The sequence below is a fragment of the Schistocerca americana genome, chromosome 4, assembly GCF_021461395.2.
Source record: "Schistocerca americana isolate TAMUIC-IGC-003095 chromosome 4, iqSchAmer2.1, whole genome shotgun sequence".
NCBI lineage: Eukaryota > Metazoa > Arthropoda > Insecta > Orthoptera > Acrididae > Schistocerca > Schistocerca americana.
Window position 1 is genome coordinate 349,974,279 of NC_060122.1, and position 12,646 is coordinate 349,986,924.

A 12,646-nucleotide genomic window follows, 5' to 3' on the forward strand; every position below is an offset into this window, starting at 1 on the left:
TGTTTGACTACTGACATCATTCTCCAAAATTCTTAAGGTGATGAATTCTAGAATGGTATCTCACTGGCTAACAATAACATCCTCACAATAATACCTCAGTAAATCAAACTTTCTGCTTCTATTATTCAATTTCTATTATTGTAATGTGTCAGGATGTAGCCATATTTACAGATTAATTTGTGTTGTGAATGTAAAATAACTCATTCCATATCACTATGATTTATCATGGAATTTTGGTTTATTCATCTCGAGATGGACATCTGCAGTCCATTTTGTTTGTGTACAAAAGACATGCAAATGATTCATGTAATATAAAACTAACTAACTAACTAGAAACAGCTTTATTCAAGATTTTTGAACCATAAAAAAAGTGATGTATCTTCATACTGTTATGGTATTAAAAAGATTGTTTACATTGTGTTACCATTTTAAATTTTTATTTATGTTCCTTTTTCATTCATTTTCAATAATTGCTATAAGATAAATACTCTTACAGTTACACAGTTTAATTATACAATACACAATTATTTACATGCTGTGTGCACAGCAATAATTCATCAACAATCTATGTTATTTAAAGTACATCAAACACATTTCCATTTTACAAATGTGTATATGTAGTACATTCATATCATGTTCACAATGTGGAAACACATCTATTAATTTATTTCTAGTACTGTACACATACCCTGAATAAGTATTTAATTAAAGAAGATGAAATCACATCCTAAGCTCTGCTTTTAGGATACTCAATTACATCAGAATAAGGTCCACCGTGTTGCCAAAAATCTACTAGACGAACTCGGTAGAGTCCCCGGACTTCTTCATCACCTGTAACAACAACAACAAAAATTTGCTTCATTCATTAATCCAGAATACACAGGTACATTAAGAAATTATACAGTAAAACACTGAAGTAAATAATGGGGAAATTATGAGCAACTAATTCAATTACTTCGTGTTCACAAAATTCAGATTGGTGGCTTCTATGAAGGTTACATTTCCTAAAGAAGTTAATGGTATTAGAATGACCTGAAGATGCTGAAAAACAGAAGTGTGAGAGGAATGATGAGGAACAAAGAAGACTCCCAGAACAGTAAGGTGATATACCAAACATAGCAGACATGTCTGTTATACTTTGCAGAAACCTGGGTCATGAAGGAAAAGGAAAAGGGAGATAACACACAAGAAACTGTTACAACAGTAGACATTCAAATGGTATGGACTTATATAGAGAATGGATGAGAACAGAATGCCTAGGAATATGCATGAAATGAAGATAGCAGACAGGACATCAAGAGGAAGGTTGCGGGACAAGTGGTTAAAATTACTGGAAGAAAGCATTCAGAAGAGAGGTGAAGAATGTGAGAGAGCAACAGAGAGGATGGAGAGATTGTCTTCCAAGCAGACCCTGCCAATGATAAGAAAACTCTATACAATGATGATGATGATGATAATTGAAAAATAGTAGTTTAAACCCATTCTGTCAAGCTACTAATAATAGAGAGAATGTAATGTGTATAACTGTCAATAACTGAAGCTGATACATCTGGGGTAGAAATATAAATCAGCATACTCAGCTGTAAGAAAAACACACAGTGGCAATCATTTCAATCCAGAGTTCCAAACGGTTTTTGTATACTTTGCTACAGTATTTTCATATTTCTCTTAACGTCTCATTATTTTTATCATTATATGCTCCTTCAAAGTAAATATCAGTTTCAGTAGTTCGATATTTGTTAACTTTTAACATTTTTCTTTTTCTGCTTTTCTGTATGCCTTTGCCCCACATTGGCAAAGGTTACCACGATTTTTTACACCTCCCCCTCCTCCCCTCACAGACAGAATGTGTGTACCCCAACTCTTCTCTAAATGTTTGCGAATCATGTAGCTAAGGCAGGATTTAGGTACCAGCCCAGTAATCAGTGCGGTGTGGAAAACTGCCTAAAAATCACATCCTGGCTGGCCCTCATTGTTAATCTGTGAGGCAGATTTGATCCAGGGTCAGCACAGCTTCCCTTCCTGGAAGCGGAGATTTAAATCTAACTGCTCTGGACTCTGGACATATTAATGCACACGCCTTTGTACCTGTCCCTGTATGCTCTGAACGTGTTTACGCGCACCACCAGTCTTCTATCTGGTACTCTGAATGTGTCTACGTGTAGACATGTTCAGAGTACCATGTAGAAGGACTGGTTGCGTGCGTAAACATGTTCAGAGCACACAGGAACAGGTACAAAGGCGTGCGTGTTAACATGTCCAGAGCAGTTAAAGGGTTAACATTCACAACTATCAGGGTGGGTAACTTTTGCCATTCATGTTTTTATTATTTGAGTCCTGATTGTTCTTGAGTATATGGATGAAGGTGTTCTCTGTCATCTCTATGCAATGGAAGAGATAGAGTTTTCCGCATGGAGTATACCTGCAGCAGGTGCTACAGCTGCACCATGATTACTTTAATTCAAACTGTTGGAGATTCAATGCAATAACAATGACTGTGATTCATTATAACAACACAGTGTACAAGGGGTGTTAAATAAGTAATGGAACACCTTTTTTTCCTCAGCCAATTTCAGTTGAAAAAATGCAGAATTTGTTGTGGCTCATCATGTCCTTCTTATAGTTTCATGAAGTTACAATAAGTGGCAACACTATACGTAGTCTTCAAAATGGTGTCTGTAATGAAGGTGTGTTCGAACCAGAGCACTGTTTACAGCTTCTTTTGGCAGAAAACCAGAGCATTACAGACATTCATATGAGCTTGCAGAATGTCTATGGAGATTGGGCAGTGAAGAAAAACATGGTGAGTCATTAGGCATGGCATCTGTCATCATCATCACAAGATTGTGCAAACCTGTCTGATTTCCTGCATGCCAGTTAGCCACACACAGGTGTGACTCCTGCAATGTTGGAATGTGCAGACACACTCATTCAACGTGATCAATGGGTCACAATCAAACACTTCACTGCACAATTGGACATCTCTAATTGTAGTGAGGAGACACTTGTCCATCAGTTGGGATACTCAAAGGTGTGACCCTCTCGGTTCCTTTCTGCTTAACAGAAGACCATAAAGAGCAGTGAAGGACCCCCTGTGTGGAACTAATTGTAGGTTACAAGACTGATCATGATGATTTTTTGTTGAACATCATCACAGATGATGAAAAACTGGTTCATCACTTCAAACTGGAAACAAAATGACAATCCGTGAGGTGGTGACCCATCACCTCCCCTCCGAAGAGAAAGTTCAAAGACACATCCTCAGACAGTAAAGTCATGGGAACAGTCTTCTGTGACTCTGAAGGGGTTATTTTGTTTGATGTCCCCCTGGTGGTGCAACAGTCAACTCTGAAGTGTATTGTGCTACCCTTAGGAAATTGAACAAACAACTTCAGTGTGTTCATCACCACAAAAATGCAAATGAACTTCTCATTCCACATGACAATACAAGGTCTCACACAAGTCTGCGCACCTGAGAGAATCTCACAAAACTTCAATGGACTGTTCTTAATCATCCACCCAATGGCCTGGATCTCACAACTTCTGACTTCCAACTGTTCAGCCCAATAATGGGTGGACTTCTCGGGGAGCAGTACACTTATGATGGGGATGTTACTGATGCAGCAAGACATTGGCTCTGACATCGATCAGTAGAGTGGTACCATGTGGGCATACAAGCCCTCCCAGTAAGGTGCCATAATGCCATCACAATGAATGGAGATTATGTTGAAAAATAGGGTTTTGTAGCCAAAAGAGTGGGGAACAATATGGTGTATTGGAATCCTGAATAAAACCAACATACTTTCAGAAAAAAATCTGTTGCATTACTGATTCAACACCCCATGTATTTCTTTTCATCTTCCTTTTCCACTTTCAGTTTTAATCTCAGTATCTTCTTCTTATTTCTTCTAAACTTTTGGTCTCCCTAATCATTTTTCATTCACAAATTATACTGATCAATAAAAGAAATATTTACTTCATTTTCAAGAACAATCTACACTGTTTCTGGAAGATTCTTTACTCCTAAATCCAGATCTAATTTCAGAATTTCTGTACAAGATGCTTTTTTCATATGATAAAGGTTCTAGCAAATGCTTATGACACCTCATGTATTTTATGTATCTGGCAAAATGATGTGGTTTTGCAATAAGATTTCCAAATCCAAACATCTAAATATCTGTCAGTAGACAACAAATCAAAGAAATGTGTAACATAAGAGTAAACAAAAGTAAAGAATCATATCTAAAAATTTTCTTTCGCAATTTCCTGCAATACATTGGGTAAGGAACATATCTTCATAAGGACCATCAGTAGTCTGACTCCATTTACGTTGACAAAGCATTTCCATTGGAGAAATGTCCTAGTGGAATCATTTTCCATGTCCATCACTAGATTATACAGGAAAGAGTCCAAATGACTATTCAAGAAGTGTACATTGACATATTGCATCCCATAAGGTGATATGATTTCAATAGTTCTTGTTGTAATTATGTATAAGTATGACAAGGCCAGTAGACTGAACACAATTTTATTCCACAGAAACATTAACAACTTGAAACAGCATTTAAGTAACATTCAGTAGGAACCAGTTATGTATACAAAGAGCTGTAGCAGAACACATAGCGAACCGAGGCCATAGCACTGCCCCACATGTGGCCTTTTGAAAGTACACACACACTTCACTGCATTCCTCCTCTTTTAGGGAGATCACAGATTATTGAGATTTCCATGTTGTCCTCCTCATCTATTGGGCTCAGGCTAAGGTGGTTTGCTTCAGTGGGAGCATAAGGTCTGATGTGTTTCACGCGTGGACACGTTTTGCACCCACCTTCCCATCGGTGATGCCAGAGCTGTTTCCGTATTACCCTTGGGCATCAGTTCTGATGACAGTGCTCATGGTGCTGATGAAGCTGGTATCAGCGGTTGCACAGGAATGGGTGACAGAATCCTTGACAATGGTGTTGGAAGCATTCTCTAATGCTGGTTGGGCCACTGAAGATGGATGGCCTTGCCCATGAGGGATTGGAGAACTGGCATCAGCAGGTGACATGACACCTAATGTCAATGGGCTGTCCAAACAGAGGTGAAGCTGATCACAGTGCCTTGAGCAGAAGCCATTCCCCATACAAATGTTACAGAGATGCTGCTCCCGGCATCTGGTGATGACAGCTGTAATCCATTTAGGGTGATGTCTGGAACCAGATGCCCTGATGGCCAGACCCAGCCAGAAGAGGCTTGGCGGCTGCATGGATTGATGTCCAGGTGGAGGCCACAGGAGGTGTAGCAATGCCCTCGGCTGCCATCCGTGGAGTAGCTCCACCAGGCTCCTCTTGCAGAACAGTGGTATGATGAGAGAAACCAATCAAAGGCAATGTCAGACAAGAGTTAGCAACATACATTTTCATCTTAGTTTTGAACATTTGCAGTAGGCTTTCCACCTCACCTTTAGATTGTGGATGTAACAGCAGGGCAAAAATGTAATGGATACCACAGGAATCACAAAATGCCGCAAACCCTTGTGATGAAAACTGTGAACCAGTATTGGACATTAACATTGTGGGCAAACTTTCAAGTGAAAAAAGTTTGGACAAGGCTATGATGATGGGAGTTGTGGATGTGGAATCACAGTGTATTATATATAGAAAAAGACAATATGCATCAACAACCACAGCCAATAAGCATTAAGAAAGATGCCAATGAAATCCACATTTACACAGTCCCATGCATGTGACAGCATCAGACAAGGCAACAATGACACCTGAGGAGCTGCTTGGTGCATCACACACTGTCAACAGGAAGCTACCAGCTGGGTAATGTCACCATCCAAACTGGGCCAAGTGTCGATGGGCCAATGCTTTTGTGAGTGATACACCCCAATTATCTGCATGTAATAAACAGAGAATCTCCAGATGAAGCACTGAGGGGATCACTATTCAAGGGGCTTAGTGATCCATGTCTAAAACCAAAACATCATCCACAACAGAGAATTGACATTGAAAGATGTAGTAATCACAGAGGGGGTCAGACACATGAGAAGGTGGTGAATCTGGCCAACCACAGTGTACGAATGTTATGACCTTCCACAAAACAGCATCCAATGTTACAGCCTTCAGGATCCATGTGCTAGTTACAGGAAAACCATCAACTGTCTGCTGGGCAGCGACATCAATGTGGGAACAAAGCAATTCCTACTGATCAAATCCTGGGTCTGGATCGACCAGCAGGTGGGACAAAGCATTGTCATTTGTGTGTTGATTTGTAGGGCAGAAATGAATCTCGAAGTTGTAATGTGAAAGGAAAAGAACCCATCATTGATTTCAATGTGCTGCTTTATCTGGTAATGCTGCAGAAGGACTGAATAAGTAAACCAGTGGTTTGTCATTGGTGACCACATAGAATTTGGTACCATAGAAAAAACATGTAATTCCTTCACAGCATATACAATGTCCAAAGCTTCCTTTTCTATCTAAGAGTACCTAGTTTGAGCAGGAGTCATCATTTTTGAGGCATAAGCAATAGGTCGCTTGGAGCGATCAGGAGATCTATGAGCAATTGATTATCATCTCCAACCCATACTCAGAAGTGTCTGTCGCAAGGACCATGTGCAAGCCTGGTTGGTACATCACTAAGCAGGGTGCAGACAACAACATGGTCTTAAGGGTGGAAAATTTACATTCACAAGCTGGTGACCAGTGAAACTAAGTCCCTTCATCAGCGATGAAGTGGGGATTTTCCCATACGACCATTTCATGAGTGTATTGTGGTAAAACATCAAATCTCTGACATCGCTGTCGCCAGAAAAAGATCCTACAAGAACGGGACCAATGACGACTGATGAGAATCATTCAGCTTGATGGAAGTGCTGCAGGTTTCAATGCTGGGCCATCAACAAATGTCAGCATGCAAACCATTCAATGAAACATCTTCAATATGGGCTTTCAGAGCTGAAGGCCCACTCGTGTATCCTTGATGACTGCGTGACACAAAGCTTTATGCCTTGCCTGGACCTGTCAACATCGACATTACACTGTTGATGACTGGAAACATGTTGCCTGGTCAGACAAGTCTAATTTAAAATTGTATTGAGTGGACAGACACATACGGGTATGGAGACAACCTCATGAATCCATGAACCCTGTATGTCAGCAGGGGGCTGTTCAAGCTGGTGGAGGTTCTGTAATGCATGGGGCACGGGCAGTCTATATGTCTATATACAACTCTGACAGGTTACACATACATAAGCATCCTGTATGATCACCTGCATTTTCAATATCATTGACACGGAAGTCACCGAAGTGGCGTCAACTAAAAAGACTTGCAATACGGCGGTCGAATCCTCAAGGGGATATCCCGGCCAGTAAATGCCATATGATCATTTCATTTTTATCTGAATCCATTCATGTCCACTGTGCATTTTGATGGACTTGGGAACTTTCAGCAGGGCAATTTGAGACCCCATACATCCAGAATTGCTACAGAGTGGCTCCAGAAACTCTCTTCTGAGTTTAAACACTTCTGCAGGCCACCAAACTCCCCTGAGATGAGCATTATTGAGCATATCTGGGATGCCTTGCAATGTGCTGTTGAGAAGAGATCTCCACCCCCTCATAATCTTATGGATTTAAGGACACCTCTGTAGGATTCATGGTGTCAATTCCCTCCAGCACTACTTCAGACATTAGTTGAGTCCATTTCACATCATGCTGTGGCACTTCTCCGTGCTCGTGCGGGACCTACACAATATTAGGCAGGTGTAACAGTTTCTTTGGCTCTTGAGTGTATATGTTGGATAGCTTCTCTGTACATACTGACTGGTCAGCATAATTTTGATTTGCTTGACTACATGATTTTATGTCCGGTGAAATGTAACTACCTTAGACAGTTCATAACGTATTTCATGATGTCAATGTTTAGCGAAGACCCTGATACAACCATATTTTTGATTGTGTTCCCAGTCATTTTAGGATTTTGGATGTACAGTTTTGAATAAACAATTAACCCATTTGGTTAATAATTTGAGTGTTTTATTTTGTTTTATAATTTGTTATCATAATCACTAAAACTAATACGATGTGATAATAATAAGGATGCCTGGGGCAGTCAAATAAATTTTTAATTTATCATACATTGTAACATTAAAATAAAAGGTAATTGACTGAAAACATACACATTTAAGATATATTAAGACAAGTCAGAAATTCTGGGAATGAAAAAAGTGTGAGTCTCATAAATATAATTTCATAGGTGAGAACAGAAAATGAAATGCTGCATTAAGAATAAAGGCAATGGATTATGAGGAGCTCATGGAGTTCAAACCATTGTCCCCAGCTGTGGAAGTTTCACTCCAACTGGAGGAGAAAGTCCCAGTGGCCCTTCCCATGTCACCAATTGTAACTGAGCCACTGGCAGTGGTGCCTCACCTCCTCTCCCCTCCAATGTCATCAACCCTGATTCCATCATGGGCTTTATTGCCATAATGGGCTGATTAAAGGGGGAAGGCATCTAGTATCATGTCATGCTAGTGACTTTGATAGAGGTGGAAATATATGCTGAGGTTCAAAAGTCATGGGAGTGTGATAGGCATGTACACAGACAGCGGCAGTGTCACATACACAGGGTATAAAAGGGCAGTGCACTGCTGGAGCTGTCATTTGTAGACATTTGATTCATGTGAAAAGGTTTCCGATGTGATTATGGCCACACTATAGGAACTAATAGAACTTGAATACAAACTGGAAGCTGGTGCTAGATGCGTGAGACATTCCATTTCAGAAACTGTTAGGGAATTCAATATTCTGAGATCCACAGTGTAAAGGGTGTACCTAGAATACCAAATTTCAGTTGCTACCTCTCGCCATCGATAACACAGTGGCCAATGGCCTTCACTTAATGACTGAGAGCAGTGGCAGTTGCCTAGAGTTGTCAGTGCTAAAAGATAAACACCACTGCTTGAAATAACCATGGAAATCAATGTGGAACATACGATGAATATGGGCTATGGCAGCAGACAACTGATGCAAGTGCCTTTGCTGACAGCATGACATCACCTGCAGCACCTCTACTGGGCTCATAACCATATTAGCTGGAACCTAGACAACTGGTCAGATGAATCCCGATTTCAGTTGCTAAGAGCTGATGGTAGGGTTCGAGTGTAGTGCAGACCCCATGAAGCCACAGATCCAAGTTGTCAACAAGGCACTGTGCAAGCTGGTGGTGGCTCCATAATGGTGAGGTCTGTGTTTACATGAAATGCACTGAGTCCTCTGGTCCAATAGAACTGCTGATTGACTAAAAATGATTATGTTCAGCTACCTGAAGACCATTGCAGCCATGCATGGACTTCATGATCCCCAACAACAATGGAATTTTTATGGATAACAATGCACCATTTCACCAGGTTACAAATGTTTGCAGTTGGTTTGAAGAACATACTGGGCCATTTTAGTGAATGATTTGGCCTTCTGGTAACCAACCAGACAGCACAGAAGATAGTAACGTGGGTCACTCCAGACATAAACCTCTTGCTGCATCTGCTGTAACTTTCATTGCCAATATGAAAATTTTAACCTTCCACCATCTGAATATTTCTCCCAGTACAAAGCTAGCTAGAGTCATTTCTGTCTTAGCCAGCCTGTGACTGACGTACCATCATCATCTGGACATCACCTTCCTCACCTGGACAGATGCACTCCCATGGCTTTTGCTTTGAGCCTTGGTGTTCTCCACCATGAATAAGTCATGCTGCTTGTGAGACAGAACTTTGAATATGTACTTTGTTTTGAAGATAGACTTTTCATTGGTCAAGAGAACTTAATCTAAGCTGTCAACAACCTATTTTCATTTTTTGAAGGACAGCTGTTTGTGATGAACTTTTCCTTCGTATTACTAAGAAGAATTTCTAGAGAACATTCATTATCTTTTGTTGTACACACCAAAAATAGCAGAATGTTTGTGTTTGAAGTTTACTTGTCCAAATGAGCAAAGTTTAATTACATCTACTTGTAATTTTGTGCAAGCATTTGGAGTGAGGAATACTTCAAATGCCACATCAAGTTGCTGCACTGTGCCAGGCAAAATGAGGTCTGACATGAGGTTTTGTCACCTCAGTGTGTTGTACAGTCTTCAGCAGCTATCACCACTGGAATCATGGCCACCATGTCACACTGGGATGGCTGTAAGACCTCTACAGGAAATAAGTACCTAATCTGGAGATGGAATGGCAGTTTGTACATTGTTACTGAAGCCTTGAAGCAATGATTATTCAATGCAACTGTTACCTCATTTCGTGGGCCTGGACTTGGGACTCAATATGATTAAGTGTTATGGTTTGAGATGATTATGGCTTTGTTAATCAGATTTCAACTCACATTACTTGCAGTCATAATGTTGACTCTTTTTTTAGCCATTAAACAAGCTTCAGTTCTGGTTCCCATACACCATGTGGTCCACATCAGTGACCCGCCCAGTTAATACCATACTCCAGCACAAAATACCCCAAAAGCTCAAACCATGCCATGTAACTTGCAGGAAAATTAAACATATAGACAGTGTCACACTGACAGTGGGCTGCTCAGAAACCAAATGACACCAAATACTGAGGACACCCACAACAGACGGCATAACAACTCTCTCTTCCAGAACCATGGTGACACAGGTACTCTTTACAGTAACCTTTGTACCAGTAATTGACAGCTCACAGGGTACAGTGATTGTTCTATTTCCACAAGAGATTTTCTCCAAAATGGTGTTAATTGTTCATACATTTTATTAACCATTGCCTCAGTTTCTTCTTTTTAGGCTTTGGAAAAAGATGCATGTGGATCTCATAGATCAAGATTTGGTATTTACTTTTTTGTGTAACCACTGACCGTGCTGCAGTCAAAAAGATGTTGCATGTTGCTCCTTATTCTGGTGCATTTATTTCCTATGCAAATTATACTGCACATTCACAAACCACCTTATTATTTTATTGTATCTTATGTAATATGAATAAACCATCACAGTCAGTCTGTATGACACAGCATACAGTTTAACAAAAAAATAAATTCCCTGTACTCTGATGTTACTTTAAATACATTCATAGCATTCTGAATGTTTCAGATATTTTTAATAAAACTGCCAGCTATCCATAACTTGCTGTCCTTATAATTTAGCAAAAAATGTTTTGACACTTTCCAGGAGTAAATTGGAAAAAAGTACACCGAGTTTTTCTATCAAGTCCCCATCAGCACATTTATGGTAAATTCACAATTTTCTGCACATGTGTTACTTGAGCACACACATTTTTACTGTAGTTATTTAGTTAGTTTCATGTGCAATGGATCATTTGTACAATTAGTCATAATGATGTGGAATGAGATGTTTTACATTCAAGTTACACTTCCATATGTAAACATGGCTACAAGCTGATCATTTAAAAGGGCTATATTGGATTAATTACAGATGTGAGTTAGTAATTCCTAACCACCACCTTTTGCATATCACAAAAAGAAAATTTTCTGTGGAATAGAAGATGTTGTTAAGGAGAAACTTTTTCAGTTCATTTTCAAATTTAACTTTGTTGCCTGTCAGACATTATATATTATAGGCTGGGTGATCAAAAACTTTGGAGGCAGCATTTGGACCCCTTTTTGTACCAGAGACAATGTGGAGTAATGAATGTTATTTTTTCTTCTACTATTGTAATTATACACATTGCTGTTTCTTTTGAATTGCAGTGGATTATCAACAACTAACTTCATGAGGGAACAAATGTACTGTGAACCAGTATTCAAAACATATGTCTACAGGATGATCATGGGTGGGCACCACATATCGTTCTCAGTGTGTTTTTGAGCAACAAGGCTTTCTTTCTCCAAGATGAGTTGTCCCAGAACATTACTCCATATGACATTACTGAAAGAAAATGTGCAAAATAGGTCAACTTACTTATTTGTTTCTCCCCATATGTGAAAGTGAAAATGTAGCTAAACTAAGTTTTTGTAGTAGTCCCAAAAGGCATTTTTTTTCAGTTTAGATTCTTATCAGTGTTGACACCCAAAATTTTAGAAGGTTCCACACTAGTTATTAATCCTCACCATATGTCACATGCATCACTGGTGTAGTATCTCTTGATGTGCAGAACTGAATGTGTTGGGTCTTTTTGAAATGGAGAGTGAGACCATTTGCAGAAACCCACTCAATAAAACTATTAAGAACATTATTTACCATTTCTTCTGTTACTGTATGTATGTTTGTATTAGTTATAAGACTAGTGTAATTGAAATGTTATTCAATAAGTTCTCTTTGGAAAAATGCTCACCTTCTTGATATCAAATCAGTCATCCTTCTTTGTTGAATTGGCAGGAAATTGCTCATTATGTAGAGAATAGAGTTTCCTAATGACAGGATTCCAAGTAATGTCCAACTGTATTCCACTGTCCCAGTTGATAAGATCATTTTTCCACTGATACCCCCATGATTAAGTCCCAAGAACTGTACGTGTGGACAACAGTTCTTTTTGCCTTTTATTAAAATAACCCACAGAAATTCAGTGTTCTGAAGTAGTGAATTTATTGGCTTGAAGCAGTTGAGCATAGGCTCATGTTTTATAGTATGTTGCTGAATGATGCATATGTTTTGCTTTATACATGAGTTGCCACTTCCA

The 12,646-nt window shown here is 39.4% G+C and overlaps 1 protein-coding gene across 2 annotated transcripts in view; it reads right to left on the bottom strand.

The window, feature by feature from the left end:
• Positions 1-474: 474 nt before the first annotated feature.
• LOC124612795 (alpha-L-iduronidase) overlaps positions 475-12,646 on the bottom strand; it is a 244,535-nt gene continuing 232,363 nt past the window's right edge. For both annotated transcript variants that reach the window (XM_047141198.1, XM_047141197.1), the window contains exon 15: positions 475-831. In XM_047141198.1, coding sequence (XP_046997154.1) covers positions 728-831 — 104 coding nt within the window. In that variant the 3' untranslated portion in view covers positions 475-727. The remainder of the gene's footprint in view (positions 832-12,646) is intronic.